At 44.2% G+C, this 19,608-nt stretch overlaps 2 protein-coding genes and 1 pseudogene across 2 annotated transcripts in view; 1 reads left to right on the plus strand and 2 right to left on the minus strand.

Moving 5' to 3' along the window:
- The window catches only part of LOC120032903 (mucolipin-1-like), a 28,808-nt gene extending 25,851 nt beyond the window's left edge, over positions 1-2,957 (minus strand). The window contains exon 1 of the mRNA XM_038979139.1: positions 2,730-2,957. Coding sequence (XP_038835067.1) covers positions 2,730-2,775 — 46 coding nt within the window. The 5' untranslated portion in view covers positions 2,776-2,957. The remainder of the gene's footprint in view (positions 1-2,729) is intronic.
- Positions 2,958-4,514: 1,557 nt separating this feature from the next.
- On the minus strand, positions 4,515-6,643 carry LOC120032566 (trafficking protein particle complex subunit 5-like). The gene is made up of 3 exons (XM_038978705.1): positions 6,579-6,643; positions 5,912-6,184; positions 4,515-5,648 (listed from the first exon to the last, which is right to left on the minus strand). The coding sequence occupies exons 2-3, from the start codon at positions 6,179-6,181 to the stop codon at positions 5,352-5,354; spliced, it is 567 nt and encodes a 188-aa protein (XP_038834633.1). The 5' UTR covers positions 6,182-6,184; positions 6,579-6,643; the 3' UTR covers positions 4,515-5,351.
- Positions 6,644-7,550: 907 nt separating this feature from the next.
- Positions 7,551-10,992, plus strand: LOC120032813 (annotated as a pseudogene).
- Positions 10,993-19,608: the final 8,616 nt, after the last annotated feature.

Consider the following 19,608-nt stretch of genomic DNA (forward strand, 5'->3'; position numbering starts at 1 on the left):
TATGTGTATCCCACAAAAAAGGTTCACTGTTATAAGCTAACTCTTTTGATGAATATAAGCAAAATTCCCCAAATTCCAGGGCTTAACTTTCCATGGAAAGATTCCAACCCTTTGCAACCCACAAATTAAACAATGAGTCAAAAGTATACTACGAAATAAGAAAAAAAAATTATTGACAGCTTACAAGACAATTTCTAAACCCCTGACCCACACACAGTGAAGTGCAGAAGTGAAAGCCTATGTCCACAGTCATATGGGCACCGTAGACTACGACACATGTGAGAGGAAGTTAAGAAACGGGGTGGTGGGAGGTTATCACAGAGTATGGTAGATGGAGAACCTGGGTCAGTCTGGTTTAAAATGTAGCAGACATGCTATGGTGGTAGGAGGGAGCAAGAGTAGTCAGTCTTTGGAGTCCTGGAGGGGGCTCATGAAACAGTTAGTTTCTTTCAGCTTCCAACGCTCTAGAATTTTAACGGAATCCTTGGGACGTCCAACTAATAATTTAAAATGGTTGTGGTAGGGGCTAGTGTTTAGGGTAGAGACGTCCCAGGGATCCCGGATAGCACTAACCCTGGAATTTAGGAATAATTGCTTGAATCAAGACTCATGAGCATTGAAGTACAGCATTGACTGCAATGGCGGGATAGAATAGAACAATTTCAAGGCTACAATTTTCCTCGCTGAAAGTGGCCATCAGGTATAATTTCCTACCCCAAACTTGACAAGTGTAAACTGTTATTAGCAGATTCTGTCAGTAGCAGGTCAACATAAAGTGAACTCTTTGCCTATTTCATCCAGAATGTCTGTAGGGGAGAGTGGGGTAAGTTGGCCACCCCTTGTTTCTAGGAAACCATACACAAAATGTATAATTTGACCAAATATTTAGGAAGAAGTCATGATTTCATTGAGTCTGTGGAGGAAGAAACCACATGGAAAGTGGTAAGCAAGTTAGGTCCAACAAACTGGTTTTCACCAACTCAAATGAATTTATCGTGCTAGAGGTTTCATGATGCTTGCATATAAACCAAAGCAGATAATTTAAAGATTGTTCTATACATCACTTGAGGTCTCTATAAGCGGCAATATGAGGCCCTAAACCTAGCATGAAAGTACATCCTTGTAGCTCTGTTTGCCTTGTGGTAAGTTGAGCCAGTGGCAATGGGGTAAGTTGAGCCAGTGGCAATGGGGTAAGTTGAACCAGTGGCAATGGGGTAAGTTGAGCCAGTGGCAATGGGGTAAGTTGAGCCAGTGGCAATGGGGTAAGTTGAGCCAGTGGCAATGGGGTAAGTTGAGCCAGTGGCAATGGGGTAAGTTGAGCCAGTGGCAATGGGGTAAGTTGAGCCAGTGGCAATGGGGTAAGTTGAACCAGTGGCAATGGGGTAAGTTGAGCCAGTGGCAATGGGGTAAGTTGAGCCAGTGGCAATGGGGTAAGTTGAGCCAGTGGCAATGGGGTAAGTTGAGCCAGTGGCAATGGGGTAAGTTGAGCCAGTGGCAATGGGGTAAGTTGAGCCAGTGGCAATGGGGTAAGTTGAGCCAGTGGCAATGGGGTAAGTTGAGCCAGTGGCAATGGGGTAAGTTGAGCCAGTGGCAATGGGGTAAGTTGAGCCAGTGGCAATGGGGTAAGTTGAGCCAGTGGCAATGGGGTAAGTTGAGCCAGTGGCAATGGGGTAAGTTGAGCCAGTGGCAATGGGGTAAGTTGAGCCAGTGGCAATGGGGTAAGTTGAGCCAGTGGCAATGGGGTAAGTTGAACCAGTGGCAATGGGGTAAGTTGAGCCAGTGGCAATGGGGTAAGTTGAGCCAGTGGCAATGGGGTAAGTTGAGCCAGTGGCAATGGGGTAAGTTGAGCCAGTGGCAATGGGGTAAGTTGAGCCAGTGGCAATGGGGTAAGTTGAGCCAGTGGCAAATTAAGCAAATTTAAGTGTTTTCTTCCCAGGCGTAATGCAAGACATTATTGCTGGGATATGAGGTAACACCAAGGCCCGGCTTATATTAAAAGTGTTTAAAATATACAGTGTTTGTTGGGTGATAATACTGTGTTAAAAGATGAGTCAAATTATTAAAAGACAAAGCGATAGTGATTGTTTTGAATTGTGTTTGGGAAATATGGACATGGTTTTAAAATGATAGTGATAATATGTAGGCGGCTCAACTTACCCTGTGAATGGATAGTATAACGTTACTAGTTTCTATTGGAAATACGGCATCATTCAGGATTCAGGAATAGCATACACACAAAGACTCATATTGCACACATCAAAGCTGCGTGACTTGCCCAGAAACAGCGATCACATGATTAAAAACAAAACATATTGTGGATAACTGACTAAATATGGTGGATGGTTTAGTACACATTTATGCAATAACGCTTCTTCCAGTCAGTGTTTGGAAACATTGTAACAAAACATTGTTGATGCTGCTGCGTCAACCTCATACAACGTTACCGTGTTGCACAATGCTACTATGTTATACAATGTTACTGCGTTATACAATGTTACTTATGCATTTATTCACGATTAATCACCATTCATTTTGTACCTAGAATGAGATGTATGTTTTATGGAGATCATTGGCAAGACAGCCCACTGTAGAGCTACGTTACACAAGTAGAATATACTCAGGGCCCTCCTTTCAATGAAAGGCATGCAACAATATAACAAACCATTTAAAACACACAAAGTAACATGTCAGAAAATTCTTGAAAATGACTTGTAAACAACTCAACATACCTGAACTGGCGCCGCCATGGTTGCAATTGCCGCTTGCTGTAGCCATGTAAACGTTTTGAAACTATAAATAAATATGCGACATAAAATCTGAACTGTCTCAGAATAAACAATGGCAAATAAAAGCTGTTATAAAACGCGAGTATATTGTTGGCGTGAAGTTAACTGTCCGAGAAGATAGCCATGAGGGCGACGTTTTTCTGTGTGTTCTGCATTTACTGTATAGGTACAGCATCGGGACAAAACATAACTCGCTTCCTCAGACGAGATCACGTGACTCATGTGTCATCATGTGACTGCACAAGGTGGCGCTTGTTCTCATCTCTTTCAATTCAAACGGCTTTATTGGCATGGGGAACATGTTCACAGTGCAAAAGCAAGCGAAATAGATCATATACAAAAGTGAAATAGAAAATAAAAATTAACAGTTAAACATTACACTCACAAAAGTTCAAACAGAACAAAGACATTTCAAATGTCGTATTATGTCTGTATACAGTGTTGTAACGATGTGCAAATAGTTCCAAGTACAAAAGGGAAAATATATCAACATAAATATGGGTTGTATTTACAATGGTGTTTGTTCTTCACCGGTTGCCCTTTTTTCGTGGCAACAGGTCACAAATCTTGCTGCTGTGGTATTTCACCCAATAGAAATTGGATTTGTTTAAAAAAAATTGGTGGGTCTGTGTAATCTGAGGAAAATATGTATCTCTAATATGGTCATACAGTTTGCAGGAGGTTAGGAAGGGCAGTGTGAACATAGCCTGTCTTCTCTTTAGAGCCAGGTCTGCCTACAGCAGCCTCTCTCAATAGCAAGGCTATGTTCACCGAGTCTTTACATAGTCAAAGCTTTCCTTAATTTTGGGTCAGTCACAGTGGTCAGGTATTCTGCCACTGTGTACTCTCTGTTTAGGGCCAAATAGCGTTCTAGTTTGCTCAGTTTTTTTTGTTAATTCTTTCCAATGTGTCAAGATATCTTTTTGTTTTCTCATGACTTGGTTGGGTCTAATTGTGTTGCTGACCAGCTTGCTTAGGGGACTCTCCTCCAGGTTCATCTCTCTGTAGGTTTCTTTCTCCCACTTCAACTTTACCATTTCTTTGCAGCCGCTGGCCAACATTTAATTGCAGACAATAGTAAAACACATACCAAGCACAACATCTAATTATGTATATGTAACAGTATAACTTTAGACCGTCCCCTCGCCCCGACCCAGGCGCGAACCAGGGACTCTCTGCACACATCAACAACGGTCGCCCACGAAGCATCGTTACCCATCGCTCCACAAAGGCCACGGCCCTTGCAGAGCAAGGGGAAACCCTACTTCAGGTCTCAGAGCAAGTGACGTAACCGATTGAAATGCTATTAGCGCGTACCCGCTAACTAGCTAGCCATTTCACATCCGTTACACTCACCCCCCTTTCAACCTCCTCCTTTTCCGCAGCAACCAGTGATCCGGGTCAACAGCATCAATGTAACAGTATAACTTTAAACCGTCCCCTCGCCCCGACCCGGGCGCGAACCAGGGACCCTCTGCACACATCAACAACTGTCGCCCACGAAGCGTCGTTACCCATCGCTCCACAAAGGCCGCGGCCCTTGCAGAGCAAGGGGAAACCCTACTTCAGGTCTCAGAGCAAGTGACGTAACCGATTGAAATGCTATTAGCGCGTACCCGCTAACTAGCTAGCCATTTCACATCCGTTACATATAACTTAAGACCTGTTATTGACAATTATCTCTTATTTCTGGTCCATTTCTGGTAATTTCAATGAAATACAAAGGCATTATTTCAGGTATTACAATATTTATTTCAATTTTGACAAAGCAATATACAAGCACCAAATAAGTTGTGGATATTAAAGCAGCCACACATATATTTACAATGACACAATGATTCCTCGGGTCTAAATGGGGAGCATTGTAACATTTCCCACCCATAAGATATTACAAATAAGACTGAAGTGCATATCATTGTACAGTGCTAGATAATTCTGTTCAATCAGGGTCCTGCTGAACAATCAGTCCAGGATAAAGCTCATTCAATTGTGACCATTTCTGTTTTTTCATCAGTGAACTACTAGCACATCACTGAGCTGCTCCACCCACACTCCTCTCTTTCCATACTGTTACTCCTCCCTTTAGAGTAGGTCCTTTGAAAGAATGAATACCGTACTATCAACTAGCTTCCTTTCCTTGTTCTATGTCATTGTCCTCACTGATTCAAATGCACCGAATAGGTAAAACAACTCGTAAAGCTAACGTTTCTGAATCAAATCTGTGTACTTTCTGCAAATGCCATAAAGTTAATTTACGGCAGTGGAAGAAGAATAATGCAGTTATAGTGGGTTAGTCATAGTAGGGAACTTCTGTAACTATGTACACAAATTAATGCATTGTTGTAAAAACTGGCTCCACCCACATAGCAATATTCAAGTACGTATGTTGACCTTGCCAACAGATAGGGAAGTTAAAGTGAGTACTTTCTCCGATCTCCCACATCTGTCAGGACAATAAAATGAATAGGAAAGGAAGCACTATACATTATACAGCCAATAGGATATACAGTACATCCTTTTTACATCTCAGTCCACACTTCCTACTACCTCTGAACTCTATCTATCCTATCTGCCCTCCAGTGCCTTGTCTCGGGCGATGACGGCCTCATCAAACTTGATCATGAGAGTGGTGCCCTTGTGCCAGTGCACCGTGACCTTGGCGGGGAAGCCGCTGTGTGTTAGAATGGCCTCCACCACGCCCCCGGTGAAAGCGGCACAGTTGAGCGTGCTGTTCTCTTTGGGCACCGAGATGAAGGCGTTGATCAGGGGCTCTTTCTCAATGATATAGTAGGTCTTGTCGTCGTCGTTGGCCTGCTCCAGCTTGTCCGCTTCCTTGCCGAACAGGGCCCTCCACACCGACACCTGGGGAATCGAGCGGGAACGGAAGACAGAGAAAGGTGAAGGTTTGTTTGTGTTTATGCTTATGTCAGAGGCCAGGTCTGTTGAAGTGGAGGTTAAGTCGCTGCTACATCCAAGAGCCATGTATACTGAGGCTATATTTGTATTACATTATAGCCTAATGTCATGTGAATGTTAGTATAATGTCAAACATTTGTTGTTATTACACTAATGAAAAAGTCTAGTATGTGAATCACACACAATGTGCAAAGTTCTCTTGGTCATGCCTTAATGAAGAGCAGTATGTTCAACACTTTGGTTTCCCTTTTTCCATTCTTCTCTCTCAACACCAGCACATCCAGCAGGCTGGCCCCCACGCCTTGACCCAAGTCTGCCAAGCGTGCCTGCAGCTCGGACACAGAGTACACCCGACTCTGGCAGTATTGCACCATTTCAGAGAAGAGCAGGGCAAATGCGCTCACGCTGACCTCAGTCTTGGGTCTGGTGAGCGAGCGCTCTAGAATCGCAGACTTGCCCCTGGTGAAGCGAGTCTCCATTTTCTACACGAGAAAGTGAGGAGAGTGAGTGACTGTCAACAACATCAGAATGCTGGTGTATAATAAAATATCAGCGCATGACTGTTGGTGCTTTCAAGACAACTGGGAACTCTGGAAAAAAACGAGGTCAAATCATGACATAAGTGATCTTCAGGTCGTAACTCCAGAAGGATGCCCGAGTTGGATGACAGTTCAAATGATTTTCCCCAGTCATCCATTTCAACACACCAGCAAACGTGCTACTACGGTTAGATACTCTTGAACAGAATATGAATAAAAACAAGGATTATTTCGTTCAATGAGCACACATTGTGGAAAGCAGACCCTAAAACATGCACAAAGAAGAAATAAACATAGCAAATATTATAATAAAATTATTCAAATGAATCTTTCTCACCAATTTCTGTTGTTGTTCTTAACAGAACAATTTGCAAACAACACGTTTTACTTCCTGTTCCGGGGATACGTCACAGTGACAGATCAAGATATTAATGTTGAAATATCTTCCGTTTAAACATTATGGTATAGATACAATTATTTTAATTATTACAGTTTTCATAAATCACTATTTTAAATAGATGTTTAAAAAAATTTTTTTTAAACCTATACAAATTATTTAAAAAATAGCTAATTATCATCCAGTAGAGGCCACTATTGTCCCATTTATCCACTGGTAATGGATGTTTTTCTTAATGTCAAAAAAGGAGAATTAACATAGGGGCCAAAATTCACCTCAGAACAAGAGGGTTGGGGATGTAAAAAAACACAAAAACAAACAGACACTGGCTGCTATTCTCAATGCAGCAGTCACTCAAGTGTAATAGACTTTGTTCCCCTTTACTTCCTACCACCAAAACCTCATAAGCCAATGAACACCACCTGCCATGGGACACTAATGTCATGAGTCAGGAACGTTACTGTCATCTGAAAAAGCATACATGCACTGATTATAGTGTATGCCTACTACAATGGCTTGTTTTTGGGGAATTTGTTAAGTGTCATTTCCAATAAGGTTACTGGGCTTCCCTGAGATTGACGGTAAACAGACCGCCCCTCTCCTCTATGCATCGTGGAACACATTTACCAGACTTCACCATCTGTGTATGTCTGTGTATATGTGTGTGTAATTACATCCATATGTGTGAAAGGTGGATGTAATAGATGTATATAATGGAACAAAAATACTGTGATGACTAATACAAACCAGCATATCTTCAGCACTTCTCTTGTCCCTTTAAGCCTGATCTCGTCACAAGCTTGAAAGGGCCTTATTTGTTTTCCGATGACAAACTTTGACTTTGGGTAAGAACCAATCAATATTTGGAGAGTTATTTCATCTATTGGGACACCACATTAAAAACACATTGATTCCCTGAAGTGGGAAGTGAAACCAGCTTTAGGTACTTGAAACAAAGCCTTATTGAGCACCTGGACATTCTGCTTGTGGTTTGTCATGAGTGGTTGTGGTTTGTCATAACAGAGTGTTGGACTGTAAGAGAGAAGAAGATTACAACTCTCATCGGCAGCCTGGGTTGACCTTGTCTGGGGATTGTTTGTGGGTTTAGATTAGCCTCTGGATCTGGTGTGATACAGCTGCACTCAGAATGACTACAGTGATTCTATGGCTCTTCATTGTGGCTGGAACGTGCTACGGCGTTCTCTGTTCAGGTAACCTGTGGGCTGAAATTTCATGTTTATTTGGGTTCATATGTTAGAAAGTATGGCTGCCATACTGTGTTGTCCGTACACATCTTCATTGGCAACATATGCTTCTATCGTTAAACTGAGAGCTCAATTGAACACAAAAAGTCACTAGTGTTTAACTGGTGTACGATACATTAAATACCCCAAGATAGTATGAATATGAGTAGGAATGAAGCCCCAGGTGACTGTTTGCACTGAGTTTGTTGTAGCATGAACGAAAAACATTTGTTTTGGTTTCAGAGAACCACCTGCGGGACATGGACAGTTTCATCAGTGCCGTCTAACCCAGACATGTCCCCACTAGCCCTGGTGAGGACCCACTCACCCTGCACTTCCTGGGGGCCTCCAACAACATCAGCCACACCCACACTTCCGTGTTCGACACTACTCTCTTTGGCTTCTTTGACAAAGCCATCCACCGTTTTGTGACAGACTGTGGTGAGGAGAGAGGGGTCGTTCTGACCCAAGATGGCACCACAGTGGCCATTGCTCCCATGCTTCTAGGCATCGAGGTGGATCTGAAAGCTAAGCTGGAGGGCACCCCTCCTCTGGGCATGTTTCCCCTCACCAAAAACCTATGGTTGTCGTTCCTTAGCCTCCAGGACTTTCCATCCGCTCAGCGTCTGGGGCCGGACGGCTGCTGGGACAACGTGACCCACCCCAGGGTGTTCCAGCTGTCGCGGGTGCCCACCCTGGCCAGCGATGCCCTCATCAAAGGGGGAATTTATGGGTCCATCTTGGGCATGGATCTTGCCACCCTGGCTCCCTCTGAACAGCCTGGTAAACTCTGCAAGGTGCTGAAGTGTTACTACAACCATGTCCTGGAGGGATGTCCTGGATTGTATCCAGCCACATCGGCCCCAAGTGCAGGGAGATTGTCCAAGCCCTGCTGGGCACCCTGGACAACCAGAGGCAGGTGATGGAGACCCTATACCTGGTGTGGAGGCTGGAGAACAATCAATGGATAGCCAAGGATACAGGGGTGGAAAAAGCAGTGAGAGACGGAATGCTGGAATTTGTCCACAGGTACTGGGGTGAGTCTCAGGATGGGGGAGAGGGAATCATTTACCCCTGTAATTATGAAATTGTAGGTGATGAATGGCTATTCATTTGAAGTCTACAGAAAATTGGTCTGTAAATATGAAGAGTAATTGAACCTGTTCTACTCTGGTTCAACCTCTCCAGACTGCCCTCCCATCATCCCACGATGTCATTGGGGGGGGGGGGGCACCCTACTGAGGGTCTCCCTTCCCTCTTGCCCTGCCCCTTCCCTTCCTGTATATCCACCACACCTACCAGCCAGACAGGCCCTGTCGCTCCTTCCGGCAGTGCTCCAGGAACAAGAGGGCCTTGCAGCGCTTCCACCAAGAAGACCGCGCCTGTGCCGACATCGGATATACAGTAGGTGACCTTTCACCCCCCCATCCATTCGCAGATATTAACAAACCGTTTATACTAAGCTTCGTAGATGGAGACAAGTGTCCTGTACAATTACTGAAGCAGTCATATCATAGTGTAATGAACACGATGGGAGACAGAGAGCTGGTTTCAAGCGCAGGGCGCAGCAGGTGTTTGTTTGTAAAGGACCACAGGAGGAGGCAAGTAGCTGGGTCCACGGGCAGGCAGAAGGTCATATACAGGGGGTCCAAAAAGGCAACAGTACAGGCAGGGAAAAGGCTAGTAACGTAGTCCGGGAGATCAGGCAATAGGTAGATAACAGGAAATCCGATAGGCTAAAGTACAGGCAGGGAACAGGAAAAAGGCATCGTTAGTGAGGCAGGCCAAAACTATCATACACTGGATGAGTAAATCACGGGAAATACCAGCGCTCTGAAAGACGTGTGTCACAAAACAAACAATACCTCACAGGGATGGAGTGCAAAGACCTGAACTAAATAGTGTGTGATAATGACATACAGGTGTGTGAACAGGTGATCAGAATTCAGGTGACTGGGATCTGGAGAGTGAGCTGCGTTCACGGGGATCTATGTGTTTGAGAGTGTGAGTTGGAAGCAGACGTTACACATAGCACATCTTGACATGTTACACGGTATAACTTGAAGCAATATGTAATGACAAGATGCTATAACAGGAAGCAGGGTTGTGAGATCATTTGTTTTATCACTCCAACTCCTAAATGTATGTCCCCCTCAGCTTTGTGGTGGGTTCTGACGGGTACATCTACGAGGGGCGAGGCTGCCATCACCTTGGCACCCACACTAGGGGACAGAACTCTTACGGTTACGGCGTGGCCTTCATTGGCAACTACTCCTCCTCTCTGCCCTCGCGCCACGCCCTGGATCTGGTGCACCAACACCTGGCCAAGTGTGCAGTGGACGGCGGGCGCCTGCAGGCCAACTTCACCCTCCACGGGCACCGGCAGCTGGTGGACACCTCCTGTCCAGGAGATGCACTCTACTCAGAGATCAGGGGCTGGGAGCACTTTGGGGTGAGAGACTGTTCAGTATTATTGGCTACTATAGTGTTAGTCAATGTCAAATGTATCCGTTTAATACATACACAATCAAAATGGCATCACAGTTGCGCCAGAACACTATTCAGTCATAATACAATTGTGCCCTTTTTCCTACATTAGACATTAGTGATAAACACCAACATTAAGCTGTTTGTGCACTGTTGATATTGATGCTGCTGACAGGTTTTCATCCGGTGTCATCTTGATCACTCATTACAGCAATCTTTCACAGGAAACCAGCTCATCGAAAAAGGACCAATGAAGTGAAAAAAAAAAGGACCAACCAATGAAAAAGGACCAATGAAGAAGACAAGCATGTAAAAAGCAGTGTGGAATTAAACCGGTTTTGTCAAAATGTTTCATCGGATTGTATGGGGGTATCAATTTGTTATGTCCATGATAATAGTGTGTTTTAGAGTTATAACAGCGTATAACACTCCCCCTTATGGTTGTCACTGCTTCACATTACAGTATTGTAACACAACAGAGAGACATGTATACTGAACAAAAATATTAGAGCATCATGAGCTGAAATAAAATATCCCAGAGATTTTCCATACGCACAAAAAACGTATTTCTCTCCAATATTGTGCAGAAATGTGTTGACATTCCTGTTAGTGAGCATTTTTCCTTTGCCGAGATAATCCATCCACCTGACCGGTGTGGCATATCAAGAAGCTGTTTAAACAGCATGATCATTACACAGGTGCACCTTGTCCTTGGGACAATAAAAAGCAACTCTAAAATGTGCAATTTTGTCACACAACAAAATACCTCAGATGTCTCAAGTTGAGGGAGTGTGTGATTGGCATGCTGACTGCAGGAATGTCCACTAGAGCTGTTGTCAGATAATTGAATGTAAATGTATCTACCATAAGCCACCTCCAACGTTGTTTTAGAGAATTTGGCAGTACGTCAATCGGCCTCACAACCGCAGACCACATGTAACCACGCCAGCCCAGGACCTCCACATCTGACTTCTTCACCTGTGGGATCGTCTGAGACCAGCCACCCGGACAGCTAATGAAACCGAGGAGTATTTCTGTCTGTAATAAAGCCCCTTTGTGGGGGAAAAACTCATTCTGATTGGCTGGGCCTGGCTCCCCAGTGGGTGGACCCTTGCCCAGTCATGTGAAATCCATAGATTAGGGCCTAATTTATTTATTTAAATTGACTGATTTCCTTATATGAACTTATACCTCGGTAAAATCGTTGAAATTGTAGCATGTTGCATTTATATTTGTGATCAGTATAGCTGAATCTGTCGAGAGAGAGAGACAGTGACACCCAGTGGCATAGGAATGACTACTGGCACCAAGGCTACCAGAGTATTCAGGATGGATCTGTTCCACTCAATGACTGGGTTCCACTCCTCTTAGCCTATATCAAAATGTTAAATTAACTGTTCATTAATTAAAAGTGAATTACAATTAAATTACTGTAAACATCGCATTTAACACAAAACTATCATCAGTTTTAGCGGGTGTAGGGAGACAATTGACCCTATTGGAATACTTTGAAACTGTTTTGGCTAATGAATTATACAACTTGGCTATCTGTCCAATTCATGGAAAACATATTGATGAGGTTGTGAGAGTGAAATGTTTAACAGGTGTGTAAGTTAATATTAATTTAACAGGCCTAAATCCTCGATTTCAATCAAATGATTGTAAACTCAATGCACGAACATTATTTTGAATATTCTTATTCATTTCATTATTGTAATAATGAATATTTTGTAATGTTATTTATTTTCTTCATCAGCATGGGTTGACAATCATGGCATATTTGTTTAATCAACACTGATTTTTCTATTTTCATGCACTTTCAATGTATTAAAAGTACAGTATAATGTTAAATATCCAACACTGGTCAATGTTGATACCTAAGCATACTGTAAATCGTATTGATTAATTCTGTAATTAATTTCATATAGCCTACTTTAAATAACCTGTTGTCTTCAATTTTTTAAGCGATTTTTTTAACCAACACATTTTAATGTGTTCTCTAACCCTTGTGTATGCGAATTGCCAATGCCAATAAACCATCATAAATTACTTTTTTTCCCAGTGACATCGCGTAAAAATGTTAGAGGATCTTTATTCATTAGGGAGAAATAGGATTGGCCCGGGGCAAATGATACAACAGGATAAATAAATGTGCTCAGAAATGTACGCACGATGTGCGCAACAAGGAACGTGTCACCATAGAAATGGAATCTAGATTATAATTCTATGTGCGTCACACTGTCCAATAACATACATTTTAATTCCTAAATCTATGTGTATTACTCAGAGGTTAAGTTATTCGCAATCACAACCCACCTACAGTATATCGATAGCAAACGCGAATTCTTCATTCAAGTCAATCAAAAAAAATCATATTTTTTTTCCTGTTCTGAGTAAGGTAAGTAGGTCTTCCCATAATGAGAAGGACCGATATTGCACGCATTCGACATTTTAGAAAATTAACGTTACTTCTGTAACCGATGTGAAATGGCTAGCTAGGTAGCGGTGGTGCGCGCTAGCAGCCTTTCAGTCGGTGACGTCACTTGCTCTGAAACCTTGACTGTTGTTGATGTGTGCAGAGGGTCCCTGGTTCGCGCCCGTGTCGGGGCGAGGGGACGGTCTAAAGTTATACTGTTACACTTGGATCATATCGAATCTATTAGCTATACAACCAATTTATCGATCATCTAAGATGACTTGCTTCCTCATCATAATTAAGGTCTCATTAACTTCTACTTCCTCCCAATCCCGGATCCGGGAGCACCCCATCAGTAAAAAAGCTGACTAGCATAGCCTAGCATAGCGTCACAAGTAAATACTAGCATCTAAATATCATTAAATCACAAGTCCAAGACACCAGATGAAAGATACACATCTTGTGAATCCAGCCATCATTTCAGATTTTTTAAATGTTTTACAGGGAAGACACAATATGTAAATCTATTAGCTAACCACGATAGCAAAAGACACAACTTTTTTTTCCCACCATTTTTTTCCTGCATAGGTAGCTATCACAATTTCGACCAAATAAAGATATAAATAGCCACTAACCAAGAAACAACTTAATCAGATGACAGTCTGATAACATATTTATTGTATAGCATATGTTTTGTTAGAAAAATGTGCATATTTCAGGTATAAATCATAGTTTACCATTGCAGCCACCATCACAACTCTCACCAAAGCAACTAGAATAACTACAGAGACCATCGTGTATTACCTAAATACTCATCATAAAACATTTCTGAAAAATACACAGCATACAGCAAATGAAAGACAAAGATCTTGTGAATCCAGCCAATATTTCAGATTGTTTAAGTGTTTTACAGCGAAAACACAATATAGCATTATATTAGCTTACTACAATAGCCAATCACACAGCAGCATTGATTCATGCACGTTAGCGATAGCGAATAAACCAGCAAAAGATATTACATTTTTGACTAACCTTCTCAAAACTTCATCAGATGACAGTCCTATAACATCATATTACACAATACATATAGAGTTTGTTCGAAAATGTGCATATTTAGCGGCACAAATCGTGGTTATACAATGAGAAAAGTAGCCAGGCTGCCAACAATATGTCGGGAGAAATCTTGGGAGAGGCACCTAGTCTAATCAGTAACTAATCATAAACTTGACTAAAAAATACAGGTTGGACAGCAAATGAAAGATACATTAGTTCTTAATGCAATCGCTGTGTTAGATTTTTAAAATTAACATTACTACAACATACAGCGTGCGTTAAAGCGAGACCGCACCTAGATTAATGGCAGAATATGAGTTCTACATTTTTCAACAGAACAACGAATTAACATCATATATAGTTCTTACTTTTTGATGAACTCCCATCAGAATCTTGGGCAAGGTGTCCTTAGTCCAAAAGAATCGTTGCTTGGTTGTAGATTGTCCTCTTCAACGTTCGAATTAGCAGTAAACATTAGCCATGTGGCAAAGACGTGTCCGACTCACTAAAACGCAGTACAAATAAATATCCGAAAATCGCAATATACCGATATAAACTGATATAACTCGGTTTAATATAACAACATTATGATGTCTTTAACACCTATATCAAATAAAAACAGAGCCGGATATATCTAAGAGCTATAAAGGGAGCTTTCTATCACGACAGCCAGAGATCCTTTCTGCGTCAGAGCGAAGAGGACAAAGGGAGTACACCACGTTGCCAGGCCATTTATAAGCTCTCAGATCTGCCTAGAAACACCATTTCAATTCTCACTATTCGCTGACATCCAGGGGAAGGCGTATGCAAGTGCATCTCAACCAATAGAAGACAGGCAGATTTATAAACGGATCTCAGAACAGCCAGCAGAATTCAGCATTCTCACATCCTCATAGGAAAATTGCTCTAGCTCCAGTTCTGTTTTACTCACAGATATAATTCAAACGGTTTTAGAAACTAGAGAGTGTTTTCTATCCAATAGTAATAATAATATGCATATTGTACGAGCAAGAATTGAGTACGAGGCAGTTTAATTTGGGAACGAAATTATTACAAAGTGCAAACAGCACCCCTCTCATCTGCACTTTCATTGTTTATATTGCATGTTGTTGTTCTATGGAAGGTATAATGTATATTCGTCCCATTTAGATAACTTTTTCCCAGCATTCATTTGAAAAAGACAGATGTACTGCTGTAGACATCTGGTATTGGGTTCTGTGCTCAGTAACCCTCGCTCTTTCTGCAGAGCTTTGGCCGACAAAAACCAATAATCAAAAAAGGCCTCATCATTTACATTTACATTTAAGTCATTTAGCAGACGCTCTTATCCAGAGCGACTTACAAGTTGGTGCATTCACCTTATGATATCCAGTGGAACAACTACTTTACAATAGTGCATCTAACTCTTTTAAGGGGGGGGGGGGGGGGGGGGGTTAGAAGGATTGCTTTATCCTATCCTAGGTATTCCTTAAAGAGGTGGTGTTTCAGTTGTTTCCGGAAGGTGGTGATTGACTCCGCTGACCTGGCGTCGTGGGGGAGTTTGTTCCACCATTGGGGTGCCAGAGCAGCGAACAGTTTTGACTGGGCTGAGCGGGAGCTGTACTTCCTCAGAGGTAGGGAGGCGAGCAGGCCAGAGGTGGATGAACGCAGTGCCCTTGTTTGGGTGTAGGGTCTGATCAGAGCCTGAAGGTACGGAGGTGCCGTTCCCCTCACAGCTCCGTAGGCAAGCACCATGGTCTTGTAGCGGATGCGAGCTTCAACTGGAAGCCAGTGGAGAGAGCGGAGGAGCGGGGTGACGTGAGAGAACTTGGGAAGGTTGAACACCAGACGGGCTGCGGCGTTCTGGATGAGTTGTAGGGGTTTAATGGCACAGGCAGGGAGCCCAGCCAACAGCGAGTTGCAGTAGTCCAGACGGGAGATGACAAGTGCCTGGATTAGGACCTGCGCCGCTTCCTGTGTGAGGCAGGGTCGTACTCTGCGAATGTTGTAGAGCATGAACCTACAGGAACGGGTCACCGCCTTGATGTTAGTTGAGAACGGCAGCGTGTTGTCCAGGATCACGCCAAGGTTCTTAGCACTCTGGGAGGAGGACACAATGGAGTTGTCAACCGTGATGGCGAGATCATGGAACGGGCAGTCCTTCCCCGGGAGGAAGAGCAGCTCCGTCTTGCCGAGGTTCAGCTTGAGGTGGTGATCCGTCATCCACACTGATATGTCTGCCAGACATGCAGAGATGCGATTCGCCACCTGGTTATCAGAAGGGGGAAAGGAGAAGATTAATTGTGTGTCATCTGCATAGCAATGATAGGAGAGACCATGTGAGGATATGACAGAGCCAAGTGACTTGGTGTATAGCGAGAATAGGAGAGGGCCTAGAACAGAGCCCTGGGGGACACCAGTGGTGAGAGCACGTGGTGCGGAGACAGATTCTCGCCACGCCACCTGGTAGGAGCGACCTGTCAGGTAGGACGCAATCCAAGCGTGGGCCGCGCCGGAGATGCCCAACTCGGAGAGGGTGGAGAGGAGGATCTGATGGTTCACTGTATCAAAGGCAGCCGATAGGTCTAGAAGGATGAGAGCAGAGGAGAGAGAGTTAGCTTTAGCAGTGCGGAGCGCCTCCGTGACACAGAGAAGAGCAGTCTCAGTTGAGTGACTAGTCTTGAAACCTGACTGATTTGGATCAAGAAGGTCATTCTGAGAGAGATAGCAGGAGAGCTGGCCAAGGACGGCACGTTCAAGAGTTTTGGAGAGAAAAGAAAGAAGGGATACTGGTCTGTAGTTGTTGACATCGGAGGGATCGAGTGTAGGTTTTTTCAGCAGGGGTGCAACTCTCGCTCTCTTGAAGGCGGAAGGGACGTAGCCAGCGGTCAAGGATGAGTTGATGAGCGAGGTGAGGTAAGGGAGAAGGTCTCCGGAAATGGCCTGGAGAAGAGAGGAGGGGATAGGGTCAAGCGGGCAGGTTGTTGGGCGGCCGGCCGTCACAAGACGCGAGATTTCATCTGGAGAGAGAGGGGAGAAAGAGGTCAAAGCACAGGGTAGGGCAGTGTGAGCAGAACCAGCGGTGTCGTTTGACTTAGCAAACGAGGATCGGATGTCGTCGACCTTCTTTTCAAAATGGTTGACGAAGTCATCCGCAGAGAGGGAGGAGGAGGGGGGGAGGGGGAGGAGGATTCAGGAGGGAGGAGAAGGTGGCAAAGAGCTTCCTAGGGTTAGAGGCAGATGCTTGGAATTTAGAGTGGTAGAAAGTGGCTTTAGCAGCAGAGACAGAAGAGGAGAATGTAGAGAGGAGGGAGTGAAAGGATGCCAGGTCCGCAGGGAGGCGAGTTTTCCTCCATTTCCGCTCGGCTGCCCGGAGCCCTGTTCTGTGAGCTCGCAATGAGTCGTCGAGCCACGGAGCAGGAGGGGAGGACCGAGCCGGCCTGGAGGATAGGGGACATAGAGAGTTAAAGGATGCAGAAAGGGAGGAGAGGAGGGTTGAGGAGGCAGAATCAGGAGATAGGTTGGAGAAGGTTTGAGCAGAGGGAAGAGATGATAGGATGGAAGAGGAGAGAGTAGCGGGGGAGAGAGAGCGAAGGTTGGGACGGCGCGATACCATCCGAGTAGGGGCAGTGTGGGAAGTGTTGGATGAGAGCGAGAGGGAAAAGGATACAAGGTAGTGGTCGGAGACTTGGAGGGGAGTTGCAATGAGATTAGTGGAAGAACAGCATCTAGTAAAGATGAGGTCAAGCGTATTGCCTGCCTTGTGAGTAGGGGGGGAAGGTGAGAGGGTGAGGTCAAAAGAGGAGAGGAGTGGAAAGAAGGAGGCAGAGAGGAATGAGTCAAAGGTAGACGTGGGGAGGTTAAAGTCACCCAGTACTGTGAGAGGTGAGCCATCCTCAGGAAAGGAACTTATCAAGGCGTCAAGCTCATTGATGAACTCTCCAAGGGAACCTGGGGGGCGATAAATGATAAGGATGTTAAGCTTGAAAGGGCTGGTAACTGTGACAGCATGGAATTCAAAGGAGGCGATAGACAGATGGGTCAGGGGAGAAAGAGAGAATGTCCACTTGGGAGAGATGAGGATCCCAGTGCCACCACCCCGCTGACCAGAGGCTCTCGGGGTGTGCGAGAACACGTGGGCAGACGAGGAGAGAGCAGTAGGAGTAGCAGTGTTATCTGTGGTAATCCATGTTTCCGTCAGTGCCAAGAAGTCGATGGACTGGAGGGAAGCATAGGCTGAGATGAACTCTGCCTTGTTGGCCGCAGATCGGCAGTTCCAGAGGCTGCCGGAGACCTGGAACTCCACGTGGGTCGTGCGCGCTGGGACCACCAGGTTAGAGTGGCGGCGGCCACGCGGTGTGAAGCGTTTGTATGGTCTGTGCAGAGAGGAGAGAAGAGGGATAGACAGACACATAGTTGACAGGCTACAGAAGAGGCTACGCTAATGCAAAGGAGATTGGAATGACAAGTGGACTACACGTCTCAAATGTTCAGAAAGTTAAGCTTACGTTGCAAAAAATCTTATTGACTAAAATGATAGTGCTGCTGGCTGGTGGAGTAGGCTAGCTAGCAGTGGCTGCGTTGTTGACTTAGTTTGAAAGTGTAGCTGGCTAGGTAGCCTCGGTAACTGGCTAGATAACCTTGACAATTACTCTAACTACACAATTATCTTGGATACAAAGACAGCAAAGACAACTATGTAGCCAGCTAACACTACACCAATCAAGTCATTCCGTTGTAATGTAATAGTTTCTACAGTGCTGCAATTCGGTAGACGGTAGACGTTGGCTAGCTGCTAGCTGCTGGCTAGCTAGCAGTGTTGACTAGGACGAAAATAGCTGACTAGCTAACCTCGGTAATTACGATAATACTCTAAACTACACAATTATCTTTGATACAAAGACGGCTATGTAGCTAGCTAAGATCAGACAAGTCAAACCGTTGTACTGTAATGAAATGTAATACTACCTGCGGAGCGAAATGCGACCACTCGCTCCACCAGTGCTGCTCATCACTCTCCATGGAGGAGCAGTTAGTTCGTACCATGAACCAATTCATATCACTCTCTGCTCGCCACATTCTAACTGGTTTAGTCACTAATTGAAGACTCTATTGCAGAACATGCTCAAGAGGCAAGTCTGTGCGCTGAAAGCCCAGGGAAGGCTCCCACTGGACCTCCCTCTGAGACCAATGAAGGCCCGGCTCCTTGCAGGGAAAAAAGTCTTCTTGAGTGAGTGCAGTGTTCTCAGACTATTTTTGAATTCTACGAAACGTTAAACTCAAGTTACCTAAATTACATATATTACATCATTAGACAAGGCTAAATGATAACCTGAATGTATCAAACTATATTAGATGACAGCAATAGTTTGATAGTGTAGACAGACATAGTCTGATACATTTCCATATTCACATGAAGGTGTGAGAGAGATATGGAAGAGATGGAGGAAGGTCTGTGTAGCTGAATTGGTGAGGACTATGTAGAGCAAACAGTACACCCACTGTAAAGCACTTCAGATTTCTTCAAGCTTATTTTTGGACCCAAGAGAAACAGTAGCTATCAGTTGAAATTAATCATTTTTCCCATCATTTCAATGATGGACCAGTGTCCAGTCTCACCTGATACATCAACAGTCTGTTAATGACATATTATGTTGTTACATAGACTTGGGATGCAAAGAGGGGCCTGGAATTACAGGAGACAGAGATAGTTCTCTTGGTCAGTTGCCAGAGAGTTCAGGATGAATTAAGGATGTCCGATGTCATCGTGGACACGGCGCCCAACGGAGCC

Source organism: Salvelinus namaycush, chromosome 39, assembly GCF_016432855.1.
Source record: "Salvelinus namaycush isolate Seneca chromosome 39, SaNama_1.0, whole genome shotgun sequence".
Lineage (NCBI taxonomy): Eukaryota > Metazoa > Chordata > Actinopteri > Salmoniformes > Salmonidae > Salvelinus > Salvelinus namaycush.

What these genes read in the sequence shown, in the direction of transcription:
- LOC120032566 (XM_038978705.1), bottom strand. Translation starts at nt 6,181, where the DNA reads ATGGAGACTCGCTTCACCAGGGGCAAGTCTGCGATTCTAGAGCGCTCG. An exon ending in ACATACTGCTCTTCATTAAG is followed by an intron (nt 5,649 to 5,911) that starts GCATGACCAAGA and finishes TCGATTCCCCAG; the next exon opens with GTGTCGGTGTGGAGGGCCCT.